Consider the following 18,636-nt stretch of genomic DNA (forward strand, 5'->3'; position numbering starts at 1 on the left):
ATGGGTGCAGATGGTTTTGGAATCCGTTTCTGTTTTTCTTGCTTGGGGTCCTTCTGTTGACCTGGAAGGAGAGAGATCTGTGGACTGAAGCCCAATTAAGCTGTGATTTTATTTTTAAATAAACTTCTCATTACAGATATATTTGTTGCAATTAAGCTTTAAGCATCAGCTCTCTCCAAAGAGTTTCAGAAAGGAATAAAGGGATCTAAACAAGATATTGCCTAATTAAAATAAAATCTTAAAACAAATTAATCCTCTTTCCAAATAAATACAGTTTTTATTTTTCACTTCAAATATGCCTCTAATCCTGGTATTTAAATATAGTGGATTTTAAATAAAATATGACCCAGTAGATTAACTGTCCAACTCGTCTTCTAAGACACATCAGCCAAACATCTGGCTCGCACTCCATTGCTTTGTGCCACTCTCACACCGCAAAGCAGATGGAGAATTGGCTTGACTGGCTACCATAAGGGAAACCTCCAAGTGTCCTACCGTTAGTATAGTGGCTCTGTGCAACCACTTTCCCCCAGTCAAACGGCCATTCCCAGGGGGAAGGGATATGGCCAGGGTGCCTCTGCTCTCTGGCTATCCTCAGCTGCTAATGTGATCCATGCAGTTAGTTAGAGGAGAGTTAAAGCAAACTTTGGGCCACTGCAGGATGTGGGGATAGCTAAAGTGGATTAAAGCCACTTTCAGACCCCTCCTATCCACTTCTCAGTACTGTGCTAAGCACAACTCAACCAGGCCAAAGAATCTGGCTTTGTGTGTCCAACTCAATATGGCATTATGTGCAATTTAGCCTTTTTATAAGGCTGCTGGGCCCAGCCTGACAGTGGATTATTGTTAATCTTTATCCATGTCAAAATATATATCTCAAACATTCCCTGTTAGCTAACAGAATATAACTGGTTTCAGAGTAGCAGCCGTGTTAGTCTGTATTTGCAAAAAGAAAAGGAGGACTTGTGGCACCTTAGAGACTAACCAATTTATTTGAGCATGAGCTTTCATGAGCTACAGCTCACTGACGCAGCTTGCCCTTGAGAAGGAGTGGGGTTTCTGTTCATAAAGTGTTCCCTTCCTCCCTCAAATGCTTGAGGCATTGCACAGAATAACAGAAACTTAATACAAATATAATTGAAAATCACAGTCTTAAAATGCGAAGTGATAATATGACCAAGGGGGTCTACATGCAAGAAGGGATGGGGGAAAGGGTGAGGCTGGAAAGGTAATAAATACTGGGACAACCTAATGAAAAGGAGCCTACCAGCTTGGCATGTTTTAAATTGGTGGGCTTAATTGAGAGGGGAGAGACGGATGTTGGGCATGCTGAGGGTGGAAGATATCCCCGCATGCTACCGTCCACCCCAACAAAGGTACAATCATCTTCCAACCAGAGACATGACAGTGGCATCCATGAAAAGGCAGGTGGGATTGGAGCACACCTTCTCTTCAAGGAGGAGGTCTCAAATGCAGCCAGGCCCTGTGCAGATAGGATCCGAAAAGCTAACAGGGTCCACTTCAAATCTCTGTGCCACTCTCTATAGGCAACTGGAATAAATAAAGGGCGGGTGCATTGTGATTGCACTACCCCAGCCCAATGGACAGATGTGAGGCTGTATTCTGAGCAAGCGGCAAGTGGTGGAGGTGCAGTGCTCCGAGTCCTGGGAAGAGGTAATCCAGCCTCCTGGTCAACAAGGCACTGCTGCGAACTTGTTATGGGACAAAGGCCGGTGTCTGTACAACACTGGGCACACTGTGATCCTGCACAATGGGGGCCTTTGTGTGCTATTACAATACACCTGCCTACTCCTGCTAATAGTCCTATGCAATCAGCACATGTATACTAGCCTGATAGAGTATTGCACTCAGAACTGCCCATGGTCCATGTAGCACCGTGGCCAGTATCATATGCTTCAGGGGAAAACACGAGAAACGTCAGAGTGAATAACTTGCTCATCGGAGAAAATTTTTCTGAGCCCCCATCAAATAGTGGCTAGTTTGTGCCTCGAAGCATGAGAGTTTACACCCTTCATATTTTTTTTAGCTTCTTTAACGTAACTTTGGAAATTCTCATTATCCTTTAAATATCTGACGTTTAGACATAGAGACATTATCCCTATAAATGCAGTCATTCTGAGCTCTTAGCCTCAGTGCTACCTTGTGGCAGTGAGTTCTGCAGGTTAATTATGTGTTGTGGAAACAAATGACAATAAAACAGAACAAAACCAACCCTTTAACAGCTTTTAAATGGCTACCTTTCACTTTCATCAAATTATTCCTGTATTTTGAGAGCAGTCACATAGGGATTCCTGGTATATCTTCTCAGTACAAGTCATTTATTTTTGTATGACTCTAAATCATCTCCTTTCTTGTCTTCTCTCTAAACAGTTCTCATCTTCTTTATTGAAGCCCTCCATTCATGTTGTTTGCCCATCTTTGAACCTCTTTCTTTACTGAGAAAATAGGTGGGTGGATAAATAGCAGATAAAGCAAGTGAAGGAAGAAAAGCTTCAGAGAACATATTTAAAATGACATGAAGGAACAGAAAATTCTCTTCAAAAGTGTAAGGGGTGTGCAGGAAGGAGGGAACCCTAAGGAAGTCAAGGAACAGACAAATTTCCAAAGTAAAAATAAAGAATGAAGACATCTCGCAGCATCAGCAAGATACATGGAGATCCTGGAGAGAGACAAAATCACAAGAGATGTTGAGAGGATACCACCAATGATCAAAGAATTAGTCTAAAGACTGGCTAAACTTCAGGGACAAGCTGAGATCCTGCCCATGAATTCTGAAGCATGTGGTAAGGATAAAAAGTTCTCTTTTAAAATAGGACAGCTCCTTTCCTAAAGGGGACCAGCAGAGAAGTCAAATAGACTTTTTCAATGTGGAAGTGGATATGTTCTCATTCTGTAAAAACCACTGGGCCAGATGTGCATAGGTCCATTAATGTGAGCCTGTTCATGGCACTGCTTTGGTATACACAGGTGAAGCGCTGTCCCAGCTGTGGAAAATCTTTTACATTTTATCAACAATATGCATGACTCAGTTTACCCATACGTTGTATTGTTAACCATTGGCTGTGAAGCAGTTAATTTCCTCCCCTGGGACAGTGTAGTAAAAGATGGGTGGGTGTCACATGCCTGGGTGGCTTGACCCAAATGCCCCATCAGGAACTGAATGGCATGGACACACATGAATGGAGCACCCTGGGGAGATAATGGAAGACCTAATGATTAAGCATTGACTCAACAGCGGGCAGCCAGGAAGATGGGGAACACAAAAGCAGGGCTGCAGGGGGGACAAAGACGCAGGAGGTGTCAGATGGCTGGGTTAAGGACTGGGCTCCAGACTCACAGAACCAGAGAGAGACTGGGATGGACTCCAGCAAACCGTGGGCAAATGGAGGGCAGTTGGTTCTGCCAATATTAGACTCAGTCCTAGACTTGACTTTTCCATGCCAACTTAAGGGCTCTCAGGGGCTGCACTGCAGTCGACTAACAAACTGCTGGCTTGCCTAGAAAAGGCTGCCCCGTGTCTCTGCGGACACTTAGTGGCTGCGTTGCTCCCTGAAAGGGTAAAACCCTTAACGAGGGAGTCTGAATGCGTGGGACAAAGTGAGCTGTAGCTCAGGAAAGCTCATGCTCCAATAAATTCGTTAGTCTCTAAGGTGCCACAAGTCCTCCTTTTCTTTTTGCGGATACAGACTAACAGGCTGCTACTCTGAAACCTGAACTCCTGGGGACTCAGTGCACAGCGCGGGCTGAGCTAGGGGGCTGCTGGAGCCTGAAGGCTCGGGCCTGGAGAAGCCGAGCGGCAGACCTGGCGAAGCGGAGGGCTTGGCCAGTAAGAGGGGCACTCCCAGGAGACTGTGCACAGGCCGGGCTAGCCGCTCCCCCGGACGCCCTGTGACGCCCCCGTCTTAGTCCTGTTTTAAGTGCTCTGAGCAGTGGAAATGATGATGGCAGCACCCCTTTCCTGCAGCCTGGCTGGCATAATGCCCAGCCTTCGTAACAATAAGAGGACGTGTTCCCCTAGTCAAAAAGCCTCTCCATAGTCAATCGCGCCCGGTTGAGAGCTCTTGCGGCTCCCGGCAGCGCTCTCCTTCCTGCCGGAGGAGAAGGGATTTGAAAACCACAGGTGGAACGGGGGCTTTCAGCCCTTCCGCAGGGCGCTCTGGTGAAAAGGGCCGGGTCTGAGAGCAGCCTGCGGCGCTCCTCTGGCCGCTCGCCGGACGGGAATCGTGCCAGAGGGGATCGAGCCGTCTCGCAGCTTAATTGGGATCCGAGAGCTTCTGGGCGCCGGGCGCTACGGCGACAGCTGAGTCTCTCCAAGTCCCTCCAACTCTTCACGCGGCCCTTCCCTTGACTGAGCTGTAAGATGTTACGTTCGAGTCCAAACTCCTCTTCGCCGCCTCGCCGCGTGTACGAGGCGCCCGGCAGCAACCTGGCCGGCGGGCCCCGCGCCCCCCTCTCGGCTGAGTAATCGCGGGCGCCCTGTCATTCGGAAATGGCCCCTTTCCGCAGCCCCACGTGCTCCCCCCCCGCTCCGCTAATTCTGCGGGGAGGCCGATGCACTGTGCCCAAGTCAGGGGCTGCCAGCGCCCATGGGCCGGTGACGCTTTTGGATGGAAACAGCTGCTGTTGCAGGGGCACCAGACCTTGCCGAAAAGAACGAGGGAGCCCCTGGGCTCCAGTGCGGCTTCCTGAGCCTTCCCCTGGCTGCTGCAGTCCTGACTGGCTTCCAAACACGCAGCTGAGGCTGGGGAGCTGCTGGGAGAGACAGCGGGGGGAGGAGCCGGGGGCGGAAGAGGGCGGAAGGTGAGACACGAGCGCTTTCAAGTTTGCGTAACCGCTGCTTTCCCGGTCCAGCGGCAGGGCTTCAGCGCATTGCCCGGCCGCTGGGGCTGGGAGCTGGCTCTGGTGCTCGGAGCTGTGCGTAGAGGGGACCTGCGCCTGGAGCTGACCCGGGTGCTAGCCCTGCGGAAGGGCTGAAAGCCCCCGTTCCACCTGTGGTTTTCAAATCAGCTGCGGGAGCTGTCCCGGGTGCTGAAAACCGGCCCGGCCCGGGCGGCTCCAGGGCTCCGCCAAGGCCGCCAGAGTCCTGGCCGCTCCGCACTTGGCAGCCCCGGGGAGCTGCTCCGGCTGCTGAACCGGACTCGCTCGCCTCGCCTCCCTGGGAGCGCTCGCAGGAGCTGCGTCTGGCTTGCGCCGCGGCCCCCCGGGCCATGCTGCGGGCCGGGTAGCGCCGGGCTGCCTCGGGGAAGCCGCCCGGCCCCGCCTGCTGCGTTGGGGTCAGCCGGGAGCAGCGCTCGGCACCTACGCAGGGAAATTACAGGGGGTGGAGCCCGGCTGGGGAGCTCGGAGCGGGGTTGGCAGCGCCCGGGCAGCCTCAGGGATGGACGCCGATGGAGCCGGCAGCCCTTGCTACGATGAGGATCTTCTGCACAAGGTGGGGGACCCATTCGGGCGGCTTTTCTTGGGGGGGGGGGCGGGGGGAGAATAAACTCGGAAACCAGAGATCCCGCAAAAGGGGAGCAGGGTGCTGAGCTCCCTAAGGTAGCGGATGCAAGGGGCGGGTGGGAAGTCTATGGAAGTGCACCCATACGATCGGCTGCTAGCCGCCAGAGTCCGGGCACACGCCGCGGGGGAGCCTGCCAGCAGTTGTGGGGTTTATTCCTGGCTGCAAGTCTAATACGGTGGGTTTGCTGTTTCCTGGAGCCACGCAGTCATCCCCGGGGTGAATAGACGCTGTTTGTGTCTTAACTTCCCACTAAACACGGCTGTTTGACTTCTTCCCTGCCTCTTGCAAGCTGTAGTTTATTTATAGTATGCAAACAACTGCTCTGCAAGATTCTTTGGGCTTGCCAAGTAATTGGGAACTAATGATTTCTCCCCCTCCCCTCCCTAGCAGCAGACAATGTATTAACAAAACGCAGCGCTCCGCAGGAGCAGCTGTTAACTCGTGTTTGTTTCCAGGCACTAATGTGTGTAATTAGGAAAGGAGACAGACACCCAGGTTCAACAGAATCCGCAAACCAGCCCCTCCGAGTAGCTCTGGGATTCCGCCAGCCCGAGCCATGGTGTCGCAGCTAGCAGCTAAAATCGGGGTGCAAACTGTTCCCTGAAAGCACCGACGCTGCTCTCCCCACCACTGCCAGAGCTAAGTTTTTAAAGCTTCCTTCAATGTTGGAGGTGACGGGCTGGTAGAGAATGACAAGTAGAAAGACAAATGGGGGAATCCGGGCTCCGCTGAACTCAAAGCGAGTTTTGCCATTGACTGAACTGGCTGCATGTTTGGTCTTGAGAGAAGAAGACTGAGGAGGGACCTGAGAAAGGTCTTCAGCTAGGTTGGGGAGGTTGTGAAAAGGACAGTGATCAATTTTGCTCCCTGCCCACCGAAGGTAGGACAAGATGTAACGGGTTTGATCTGCAGCAAGGGAGATTTAGTTTTGATATTGGGCAAAACTTCCTAATGATAAGGGTGATAATGATAATGGAACAGGTGCCAAGGGAAGCTGTAAGATCCCCATCACTGGAAGTTTTCAAAACCAGGTTAGACAAACATGTTAGGGGTGGTCTAGGTTGAGGTAGTAATAGGTGGACCATGGGCCAAATCCGGACCACAAGACACTTTAGAATGGACCCCCAAATCTTTTTATTTACTTATTATCATTATTTTATTTTTTATTATTTTCTCTGGAGTCTGGACCTTGACTATACCTTGACCAAGAAATTTGATAGTGACAAAAATATCTGGTCAGGGAGGATGTGGTCCTGCCTCAGGACATGGAGGATAGACTACATAACCTCTTCAGGTGTCTCCCAGCCCTGCATTTCTATGACTCCATGAAGCCAGGATTTCCCCCCAAGTCCCTGCTCTTGAGCACTCACTGTGTGCATTTTCTTAAAGAATCCTCAAAGTAAATTGAAAGGAGTAAAGCAGGCTTGTCTGACCTGCCTTCAGTGAAAGTATCTGTATCCCTAAATACACTTCTCCCTACTTTTACGTCTTCAAATTCCTGTCTCTGAGAGCAACCTTGGAACAGACCTTACAAATGCCCCTGAGCATCAGCTTTCCCAGGATCTTGGCCCTATCAAAAGTGCTGTCACAATAAGCATTAAGCTCACCCTTGCTTGGAAGCCTCAGCAGATGGGCCAAGAACGGACTAGCTTGGGAGAGTGTATTTCCCTCTCAGCCCTTGCTGTGGTCTCTCCAGGTTCAGCTACAGCAGCAGATTGGGGAAGAAGGCTGCTGCTCGCTGTTCTGATCTTGTTTGGTCACTAAAAATGATGGAGGCCTCCCTACTTCATGTCACTGCCTTTATTGCTATCTGGGGACAGCGTTCCTAAGGCCTTGAAAGTTTAATACCTGAGTCCTCTGGGCAGAAATGAGGGGCCTTAGATATGGTTGTGAGTCGGCCGGCTGCTTGGCAGCTTCTCTGTTTGCAGGTGGACGCGTGGCATTGTGGCTGGTTTGGAGTCCCCTGCTCAAGGGGACAGACCTATTAATTGCAATGGGGTTACTCACCGCAGCCAGGGCTGTACGATGGGGCTCATGCTTTTCATGAGAAAATTCATCTTGAGCAACTCCTTTTCTCCCCCGTTACTCAGAATATGCCGACACACCGGAAACCCCCCCCCAGGAAAGGACTAAGGGTCCTTTGGGTCCTCTCTGTGTCTTCTTGCTGCACCAATAATTTCCTGCTAACAAACCACATCAGCAGAAACACATTCTATGATCTGATCATGTGATTTCACGGCAGAATAAATGCCCAGGAAAATGGGCCAGGGAATGGGGGAGGGGGAGAAGCTGCTGGAATATACAATTGGCTGTTATCTTACTTGGCAATTTAGTACTTTTCACATCTTACTTATTTTTTGATCAGCAACTAGCTTTCTCCTGGAGTGCAGCAGAGGCTCCCTATGCCCTTGACACAGAGCTGCTTTGTATTGCCTGGAAGTCCCAAACAGGGATCAGAGCCCCATTGTTTTGAGCCCTGTACAAACATGTAGTTAAGATAGTCCCTACTGCAAAGAACTTACTGTACCTCATCCTTAACCAAGACTGTAAGTGAATGAAACAAGCAGAAGAAAAAGGAGAAGGTAAAAAGTTTGCTATGGTGTAGGCTAGCTTTGTGCACAATTGCCACTTGCTTTAGGCCAGGTCTCCATTTAAAAGTCCTGCCAATGTAGCTATGCCAGTAAAAGCCCCTGTGTAGACACAGTTACACCAATATAAAAGTGCTCATACTTGTACAGCTTTCCTGGCCCAGAATAAACTCTATTGGCATAAGCACCTAGCTGGTATAACTACATTTATACGAGAGGAGTTTTGCTGCTTTAGCTGTGTCACAGCGTAGCTGGTCTGTGTGAGTCGAGCTGGGCCCAGCTGCACCCTTGGGTCAGAGCAGGGGAGCCCAATCCGGCCAATTAAAGACAGCCAGCAGCACCTGAGCCTTTAAAGGGCAGGACAGGCAAGGTGGAAGGAGGGTGATTGAGACAGGCAGTGCCTGGGGAAGAGAAGTCCCAGTGGAGCAGAGCACATTGTGTGGGGAGGTCTGTGGAGCATGCAGCCATGTGCTCGGGGAAGGAGCCCTGGGGCTGCTGCTCCAGGACAGGAGCAGAGCTGACTGCAACTTGGAAGCTACCAGGAGCAGGAATAGCAGAGACCCCTGGGAGGGGTGGCCAGGAAGCTTGCGATGAAGTGAGTCAAATGACTGTTTTCTGTTTTAAGAAAATTAATTCTCTTAAAGGGGACTAGGAGTAGCACTGTGTGCTTGGAGTCTACGAGAAGCCCCTGTGACACCCTGTTTGCTGCTTTAACTGTCCTGGCATAGGTAAAGTGTTAAGACCTTTTATCAGTTGCAAGTGTTCTGTATGCAACTGGGGTAAGCGAGCCTTATGGAGGAATCTGAAGGAGAAAGGCTCAGTAATCCTACTTGTCTGAATATTAGTACAACTTCACAGAAGTAAGGCTGCTGTAAAATATCATGTGTTGGCATGAGTAAGCTGTTCTCCTGAAATGCTCATCAGTTTTATCTGCCTATAAGAGTCACTATCCAGTGATCTGACTGGATGACCCAGTTTGCATTTGGTGATATGTCTTCAAGGTCCTGATCCTAACTGGTTCAGTGTGTAATTTCAGCATGTGTAGCCCCATAGAAGTCAATGGGGCAAGTTGAATGCTTAGTGCTGAAGCATGCGCTTAAGTGCTTTGCTCAGGCTGAGGTTTACATGCTCTCTGGGTCTCTGAGACAGCTATGATAATAGTGCCTGGTGACTATTTAAGATGATTACATGTGGCTGAGTGCTACCTTGCTTTATGCATTTCAAAGAACTCCGGCAGCAACATCTGACCGCATACAAGCTGTCCTGAATTAACCCCATGAAGATTCTCGAAGGAAGGAAGCTGCCCAGATATGTACATAAAACATTTTAAAAATACCAACTAAAACAAGCATTTTAAAGAACTTCTGATCACTTGAAGGAGTGAAAAAAAGGTTTTCTCCTGGTAAAAATCACCAAAGAGCAACTGAGCAGGATTTGGGGGAGGGGTTACCAGAATGCAGTGATCTTGCTGGCTAGAGAATGTCCTCAGAACTACCAGTGATTTTAAATGAGCTCTGTGTGTGTCTGTACAGTCCAGTTTTGCTCTGTTTGTAGAGTGCCTAGTACAATGGGGGCCCAGTCTACGGGTGAGGCTCCCGGATGCTACCATAACGCTAATAATAATCTGTCAGCATTGAAGATTTGCCTGATGGGAAACGCTCATCCCATCCTCCTGACTCTTCCAGTTCCTTGCATTAATCATGTATATCTCCTGCACCATTATGTGTATTGAGCTACAAATAATGGCTCCCATCATCATTAGTTTGCTATTTGATACACACTGGAGCTGGGGCTATCATTAAATGTATTTCTCCTTTTGCAGACATGCATCAAGGTAGCTTTGTCCACTGTTTAAAACTATCCTAAAAATCCTGCAGTGAGCTCTCCATCCTTTCTGTGGGAGCCTGTCAGGCAGCAATATGGGAGAAAAGGACAAGGGCTATAATGGGGGAGCTCCCAGAACAGTAGACTAATAAGGTATTTCAATGAGTATATGTTAGAAGTACATGAAATAATGAATGATAATAGATCAGGAGCATCTATTCTTCCTGCCTCAACAGAAGAACAAGGGGCAATGCAATGAAATTAACAGGTGGAAAATTTGAAACTAATAAAGGGATTTTTTTCCCCACACACAATGTGTAATTAGACTGTGGAACTCATTGCCCCTGGAAGTCACAGAGGCTGAGAATTTAGCATGATCCAAAAAAGGTGCTGGATGTTTATATGGTTACCATAATTATAATGAAATCTTTTGAGCCTTATGCTTCAGGGTTTAAGCTGATCTTTAACTTTTGGAGATCAGGATGAGACCTATATTGAGGGGGCAAATGATCTCCCATCTCTGCCTACTGTGGGGTTCTTAAACCTTCATCTGAAGCAGCTGGTGCAGGCCAGTGTCCCACACAAGATGGACCTCGGTTTTGATCTAGTAAAGCAAGACCTACATTACTATGTAGGCAAAGAGAACACAATTTAAATGCTGGCTTCTGCATTTGCCACCACTTTGTGCAGTTCCAGCTCTTAGAGCACTTGGCTGGCTTTTAAAAATCAAATGTCTTTTGCAAGACTGTCTAGACAGCATATAAAAGCTCTCATTCTCTGGCCAAATTAGCCTACCAAGTGTCTTGATGGGATTTGCTTATTAAGATTTGTCATCCACATGCCAACCCAGTTACAGGAGATCTGACCGATTAGAGCCTCACTTATTATTTGCTCTCACTCATCACCCCTCCCCTCCCCACCCCATCCCATCGTCTTTCACCAGCAGCTCACTGAATGAGTTACTGCTGTTACAGTAAACTGTATATATTCGAACCAGCAGAGGTCCCAGGACTGGTTCTTGTGGGACTCTCTCCTCCCCCAACAGTTTGCTGGGGCATTCAGACAAGTCTGTTTCTGTTTTCAGCAAGTTGTGTGGCACCCGCCCTTTATCCCATCTTGGTTCATGTAGGCTCTCTAAGAAGGGAAGTTGTCCGTGTATTACAATTAATCCACAACACACAATCCATGGCTTTGTTGCCTAAGCATTGGGTTTTAAAAAGGGACTTTCTGGAAACCACAAGTTCAAACCCTGGCAGGGATGACTCCGGTCTTACTTTTTATGTGACGAATGAACTGAGTTCCATGCTTTCTGTGTGGTGGGTCCTGCTGCTTTCACGTTAGTCCTGGAAGGACCAAGATCTTAAGTGCTCTGCCTTGCCTGTTTGTGCTGTCATTAACAGCTGTGTGTGTGTGTGTGAGATGCTATTGCCAATGGGAGTGGGAATAGTGATCTGGTAGTACTTGGCAGCACGTCTGTACAGATGTCCAATACTGCACAAGAAGCAAGGCAGTGACGATTCAAGCCTTACAAGTTTCATGGCACTCTTCAGAGAAGCAGAAGTTTTAACCCAGTGTCCTAGATCAAACTGTCCTTATCCCACCCCAGTGACATGCAGGGTGCTATGGGCCTGCCGGCTGCTGCCCTCCACTTGGGAATGGCTGTATTTCAATGGGGCTCTATGTATGCTTGTAAAGTACCTTGTGATCCTGTAAGATAAAGTGGAATATGGGTCCAATCCAGCTTCCGGTCAAGTCAGGGGACAGGCTGGCATTGGCTTCAGTGGCCTGTGGGTCAGGCTATATACATATAGAACCCTGCCTTTTTTTACCACTGTTACTCCAGTGAAATCCCATTGGTGTCACTCAGCTGAAATCAATGTAAAAGCTGGAGTAATGGATACAATGAAGCAGGCCCACTTTTATTTAATTGGGGTAAAGTTTGTCAAATTCCTACCCCGCCACGAGACTCCATTTAAAATGTAAACCACCGGGCTATTTCTATTGCATTGTTTTTAAACTCTGTGCATTTGCTCTCTCATTCACTTAACTCCAGCTTGTGTTTGTCCTAAAAACCAGTGCTGGTGAAGACTTTCATCTTCCAGATTCTAGTACACTTGGCCCAGCTGTAAGAGACTTAGTCCATGCAAAGATAATTAACAACAGTTGACAAAGATCTAGACATGAGCAATTCCCTTCAGAGAGACGGTCTTCTTGATTTCATAACTCTTTCCACTACTGCTTCAGCTTCCACTGTTCTGAGGTTTACCAATGTGCCAAGAATACCAGGCAAGCTGCGAGTTGAAGAATACAACTGCTGAATTTGGTCATGGTGTTCCACGTCTCTCTCCTTGTCTTTTGTTCTGTTAGAAGTCTCTTAGCTGTCTTCTCTACTAGCTCAATGCAAATGGATTCACACTATTGATTTAAAAGTGGTAATTTTAATCTGACTTTTTTTTTTTTTACTTGTCATTTTTCTGTTTGGAAATGTAAATCCTATGCTCTGGGCACAGCCCTATCCTTCTCTTCCTTTGCCTGACTTCCAAATGGTCTGCCAACTTGGTAAGGAAATTCTAGCCTATTTTCTTCTAGTTATTCATGATCCAGTGGCAGGGGAACTAGGATTTGAAAGTCTTTCTTCTTAAAAACTTGATTTCCAACTTTTGGAAATGTCACTTTCTTCTCCAACACTGAGTTTGGGACTCCATCTGACTCCCTGACCATATTGCATGTGTGCACTGTGAAGGGGACGACAGTATTTCCAGAAAGGAAAAATTCAGCTCTTCATTAGCACTAGAGGTCTGATGCTCACTTACACTAAGGCCTGTTTATGGTGCTCTGGGTGTGTGTTTACACTTATATTTTACTGGGTGTATAATATGACTCCATTTTGACCAGAGCAGCTAGTCAAGGTTTGGAGCCCTGGGGCTGTAGGAGTAAATTGATGATAGTCTGGTGTTTTCTTTGATGCAGTTTTGTTGGTATAGAAGGAATGTACAAAGTCCTGTTTCTCTAAAATCAGAAGGAACCAAAAGCAAAAGGAGTAGGATCTTCTCTTACAGGCCCAAGCTTCTTTTCAGCCAACGCCGCCAACCCTGAACCTCTCTCTAGATTTCTCTGAGGGCCCTACCATGCTTACAGTCTTCTGCTTGGATCTCTTCAGGCACATGTGCACGCTCTCTCATTCTGTGTTCTACACACACACTTACCCAAAACAGTTCTCAGCAAAAAAACCCTCCACCCACACCATCTGAGCTTATGGGATGGGTTCACACGATCCTCTTATCTTAGGTGGGGGGGGGGGCTAGGGTTAACTTATCCTTGCCATTGAAGAACGATGGGTATGAAACAACCCACTCAACACGCTTTTAACTCAACCTGTACAAAGGTTTCACACGGTTCATAAGAATAACACAGAAGTATGAAGTCAGAGTGCTATCAAACACCCAGTAAAATGAGTCCTTTGTAACTATTGTGTAGTAGTCTTATGTTTTGCAGAAATTTTGCTATAAATTACTTTTATTTATATAAATGTATTCCCTGCTGAAAATAACTGGTTTGTGGGATAGAGCTAGCTATCACAAAACTTTGCAAGCCAGCAAGTGAGTGAATAGGGTGCTATTGCCTCTTTGTTCTATTGGAACGTTATTATTCAGAGTAATGAAGCAATTCACAAGTTGTCCATATTTTTATAAATGTCCCATAAATTATTGAAGTGTGATTAAGAGCGCCTGCCTTTTATGAAAATGTCTTTAAATCCTGTGCCTACGAGGCCTTAATGTTCACTCCGACTAGCCTGCCTCTGTACATAATTCATGTAATCTTCCATATTAACTGTTCTCCAGGCGAACAATGTTACCAGGCTGGGGACATTATTATTTATGGGACTTGGGTATGACTGTATTCTCCTTTTGTCAGAGGTACACCATTCCTGAGTTAAGTGTCTCTGGTGATGGAGTGCATTAATTCAAGGAGCTATCTGCTTCATTGAACATGTCCACTCTGAGCCAGATTGTGATCTCCATGTGGAAGTGTCCCTGGACCCAGTGTGACACCAGAGATGGAGTCTTGATGGGTGGCCTCTTCAGTTACTCCAACGTCCTCACTAGGAATACCAGGCCAGATCCCCAGCTGGTGTAAATTTTGGCGTACCACCTTTGGAGTCAGTGGAGCATCTGCCCATTTGGAGTGGCACAAGCCAGGGTGTTACTGTTACAAGATATGACTCGGCCTCCATCCCCTGTTTAATCCTTCCCAGTCCCTTCAGGATGATGCACCAATTAACTCTCTTGAGGGCTGAAGTGGGTTTAGGACTTTGGTTCTGCAAAGTGCTGAGCACTGTGGCCAGCAGAGGGCTTACCCTCATCCTGTAGGCACATCTGGCCTGAAGGTGCACCACTGAATCGATGGGAGTAACCGCAAGGAGGGCGGGATCGAGCCCATCGGTAGACTGACTTAACTGGCTCTTGAAATAGAGCTGAAGTGGCGCACACACCGGTGTGGTACAAAGGGGTGAATTTCACCAGGAGGGATAAATCTCAAATATGGCTTCAGTGGGAGGTTTGCCTGAGCCAGGGCTGCAGGATGTGGCCCTGCCGTGCAGAGAGACATGTTTACACTGATGCAACAGAGCTGGCTTGAGTCTGCATTTAAGTTGCCAAAGCAACATACACACACACTCCGGTACTTGTAGAAGGGGAGAGAGATTCCCTCAGTGCTCAGCACCATAGAAACTAGGAACATCCTAATGCACGGGGAAATTGCCTTGGCAGAAATAACTTTTGTGGGTTTGCTGGTTCCTGGTTCTTGTTTAAGTGACTTTGCAGGATCTCACTTTGCTCCAGACTCCATATAAAGCAGAAATGAATGACTAAAAATGCAAGTAGTAAAGAGCAAGAGATGAGATTGCTGGAGGAACTAGTGAAGCTGCTGTAATGCTGATTTGGGGGTTCATAGTTGGCCTTTACTGGCTATCAGTACATAAGTATTGAGGAATATGTGGGGATTTGACTGAGTCAAATCATAACTTCTGGAAAATAAGGCTGGTAAAGTGGATTTGAGGTAGTGAGGTCTAGTGGAAAGGGCACTGGATTGGGAGTCAGAAGGCGCCAAGTCTATTCTTGGCTCTGCCACTGACTTGGTGTGTGAGGTGGGGCAAAAAAATATTTCTGAACCCGTTTCCCCATCTGTAAAAGGAGGGTAAGGATACTCTCCAACTTTGATTAACCCCGGGGAGAGCTGTAGGTGAAAAGCACTGGGTAAGAGCTATCTATTAATTTGCAGCTCTGTTCAAGAGCAACTTTGTCTTTTTTTAAGAAGTTTAAGAAAAAAATTCTTTCTCTTTTTTAAAAAAAAAGAGACCAGGGCTGGTCAAAACACAGAAGCTTTGCACCAGTTTAACTTAAGCAAAAACAATTGTTAAACTGATTTTAAACCTATGTGAACACCTGTTTAAAACTGATTCTATTAGCTTAGCTTGTCCCTGTAAAATTCTTCAACAGAAGCCAAACTAATATAAGCTAGAGCTGGTTGACACTTGGGAATTCCATTCTGTGGGAAATTCAGGCATCCTGGAATACTCTCTTCTCCCAGTTGAGACACCAAGTGGAAACTTCCCATGGAATAAAACATCTGGAAAACTTCATTTTGGAAATATGGGAATGACTTTCCTGCAACTCTTTGTTTTGACTTAGTTATAAAGGAAAAATGAAGTGCTTTCACCAGGTCTGAAATGAAGCACGTCAAACTGGTTTTCTGGTGGGGAAACCTGTTTCACCAGAGTTTCTTTTGTTTGACTAGCTATAGTTTTAAACTGATCTAAGAGCATCCACTCACCCAGTGCCACCAGTGTGCCTAAATCTGTGTTAAAATAACCTTTCAGTTAAACCAGGGCTCTCTGTGCATAGACCCAGCCAAAAGAAGGCTGACGAACCCTGGTCCCATTCAGTTTTTAGCAACAGTCCCTTTTACTTGAATGGGACCGTCTGGCCCATGGTATGGAGGAAAAATTTTATTTCATGATCCCGGGGAGTGAGTTTCCTCTTGGATGCAGCACAGCTGCTGGAGAAGACTTGTACCTTCTCATGCACCAATGCCCACCAGGACTCTCAGCTTGTTTATAATTTCATTTAGTGCTGAAGATACCACGGGAAGATACTTTGTTGCATCCAAACAGAAGATGCATGAATCCATCACCCTGTTGCCTGTCCTCTGGAGTAAAGGGCCTGGAAGAACTGCACTGAGCACAGCTTAGCATTACCTTGTATAGTACCCGGCCTCTTCATGCTCCTGGAAGGCTATGCCTGGGCCATGAGCTGAACTGCTGTGTGGTCAATGACTTGGATTCGACTGTTCTGGGGTGGTTCAGGGGACTTGGACCAGGTGCTTGAGAAACGGTGGGGGGTTTCTGGTGCTTTCTGTGTTTCGGAAGCCTGGAACCTGAACAGCTCTTAGAGCAGGGGTTCTCAACTTTTTTCCTTCTGAAACCCCGCCAACATGCTATAAATATTCCAGGGCCCACCTCTGCCACAGCTGTTGTTCTGCTGATTTAAAAACCAGGGCTGGCATTATGGGATAGCAAGCAGAGCAGTTGCCCAGGGCTTCGCTCCACAAGGGGGCCCCGCGAAGCTACGTTGCTTTGGCTTTGGCCTGGGGAGGAAGGGCTCCAGCTTTGGCTTCAGGGGCTTGGGATTCTGCTTTCTGTCCTGGGCCCCAGTGAGTCTAACATTGGTCCTGTTCTCGTTTATTTTGGTGGACCCCCCAGAAACCTGCTCATAGCGCCCCCCACCCCCCCCGGGTCCCAGACCCCTGTTTGAGAACCACTGTCTTAGACAACACCTCTCTTCATGGAAGGCTAAGACTGGAATCCTGAATTCTAAGCCCAGCTCTGACATTGACTCCCTCTCTGCCTTGGGCAAATCATTTAACCTTTCTGCCTTAGGGAGACCCCAACTTACCTGCCTACCTCACCTGTGTGCTGTGAGGGTTAATGAATGTTTGCCAAGGGCAAGGAAGAGGGGGAAAATAAAGGGCTGTGTGACTATTCTGTCCTGGGTACTTGCAAATATAGAACCCTCTACAGGATGAAGGCACTGTGAATACAGTGAATTAATGCATTGTGAAGATGGCATATTGGACTGGGAAGGTTAGTCCAGTTAATAATTTATAACCGCTTTATGCCTCCAGCATTGTGCGCATGCATCAGCCATCTCGGTGCTGGGGGAGGGATATGGTATATTTGCATCATTTAGGGCCTCATCTAAAGCCTATTGACATCTATGGGAAGACTCCAATGGACTTTCTTTTTAGACTCAAAAGCCTGATCATGTAGTTCTGACCCAGGCGAAACGCCCATTGCATTGAGAATCCTGCCAGAGGACAGACTGGAGCAGCAGGACATTAGAATGTAACTGACTGCAGCTGAGATGTCTGTGATGAGTCTTTTCCAACTACAATACTCTCTCTAATGGAGTGTGATTTTATCTTTATCTTTACAAGTAATTTCTCCTCTTAAAGATCTAAAGTAGAGCTCTGTCTGGGAGATGCTGATGGTTTCTCCAATTCCTTTCCTCCAAGCGCTGTTGCCGAGTAGAATTCTTTGAATTCTTGAACTTGAAATTCTCTTCCTTCTTGTTCAGGAGCAACTTTTGTGTATTCCCTGGCTGATTTAACCAATGCACCATTGGGGTCCATAGTACATTTGAACTTTGGTGTGAGAACTTGACTCTTTTTCCCTGTAAGAATAAGATCTCAGGACAAAGTCCCCTTTTGCATATCTGAATCTGAACTTCGCCCTGATGTTTGGTACTGAGTTGGCCCCATCTCTGGCAAGACCCATTGAAATAAAAGCTTGTGTGGTATGTTAAAATAGGCTTTCAGTGTGTCTTACAACAGGCTAAGAGGCTTTCAGTGTGTCTTACATTTGTGCTGATTCATCTGTCCATCCTTCTGCAGCTTTGAAAACCCTGTTCATTCTCATACAGGGTAGAGACAGTTACACCTGGAGGTGCAGCAGGTTATTGGGACTCATTTATGCTTAACTCTGCCGCTCAGTTTACAAGTCCCTGAACCTTGCTTTGCCTTAACCTGCTCATCCGTATAACGGGAAGGATACTAGTCTCCGAGCGAGGTGACAGCCTTCATTAATGTCTGTGACGTGCTCAGGCCTGTTGGCTGTAGGATACTGTGGATCCACAAAGGACTCTGCCTAATAACTGCATTTTCATTTCCCAATCTATTTCCCCAAATAAAAGGGACTGGCCAGCTGAGCTAAGTGGGAAGGACACAAAAGGAAGCCTGTCTGTGGAGTCAGCAAGGTGCAAAGTACTTTCCACCCACTGAGTTGCAGCTAAAAGAACGGAGTACTTGTGACTAACATGGCTACCACTCTGAGCTGCAGCTGTGATGCTCAAACACCATCTTTTCTCCCCCCCCCCCCCGCCGCCCGCCCGCCCGCCCCCGCCCTTTCATTAATACGGGTATGAAAATATTGAAGTGATGCTTCCCTCTGGGGAAACCTGCAGGTGCAGTTAGAACATGATGATCTCCATCTAGCAAGCCACACATCTCTGCCTTCAAAGGGAAACTCCACCCCTCAGGGTGCAGTGAGAGTTGGTAGCCCAGGGAGCTGGTGGTGGCTGCTGCTTGCTGGGGCTGGAGGCTCAGTTTTGTGACTAGAAAAGGACTCTAGAGCTGCCGAGGGCG

At 47.5% G+C, this 18,636-nt stretch overlaps 1 protein-coding gene across 1 annotated transcript in view; it reads left to right on the forward strand.

The window, feature by feature from the left end:
• The first annotated feature begins 4,836 nt into the window (after positions 1 to 4,836).
• Positions 4,837 to 18,636, forward strand: part of RAB37 (RAB37, member RAS oncogene family) — a 66,960-nt gene continuing 53,160 nt past the window's right edge. The window contains exon 1 of the mRNA XM_075119259.1: positions 4,837 to 5,452. Coding sequence (XP_074975360.1) covers positions 5,399 to 5,452 — 54 coding nt within the window. The 5' untranslated portion in view covers positions 4,837 to 5,398. The remainder of the gene's footprint in view (positions 5,453 to 18,636) is intronic.

The sequence above is a fragment of the Caretta caretta genome, chromosome 14, assembly GCF_965140235.1.
Source record: "Caretta caretta isolate rCarCar2 chromosome 14, rCarCar1.hap1, whole genome shotgun sequence".
Lineage (NCBI taxonomy): Eukaryota > Metazoa > Chordata > Testudines > Cheloniidae > Caretta > Caretta caretta.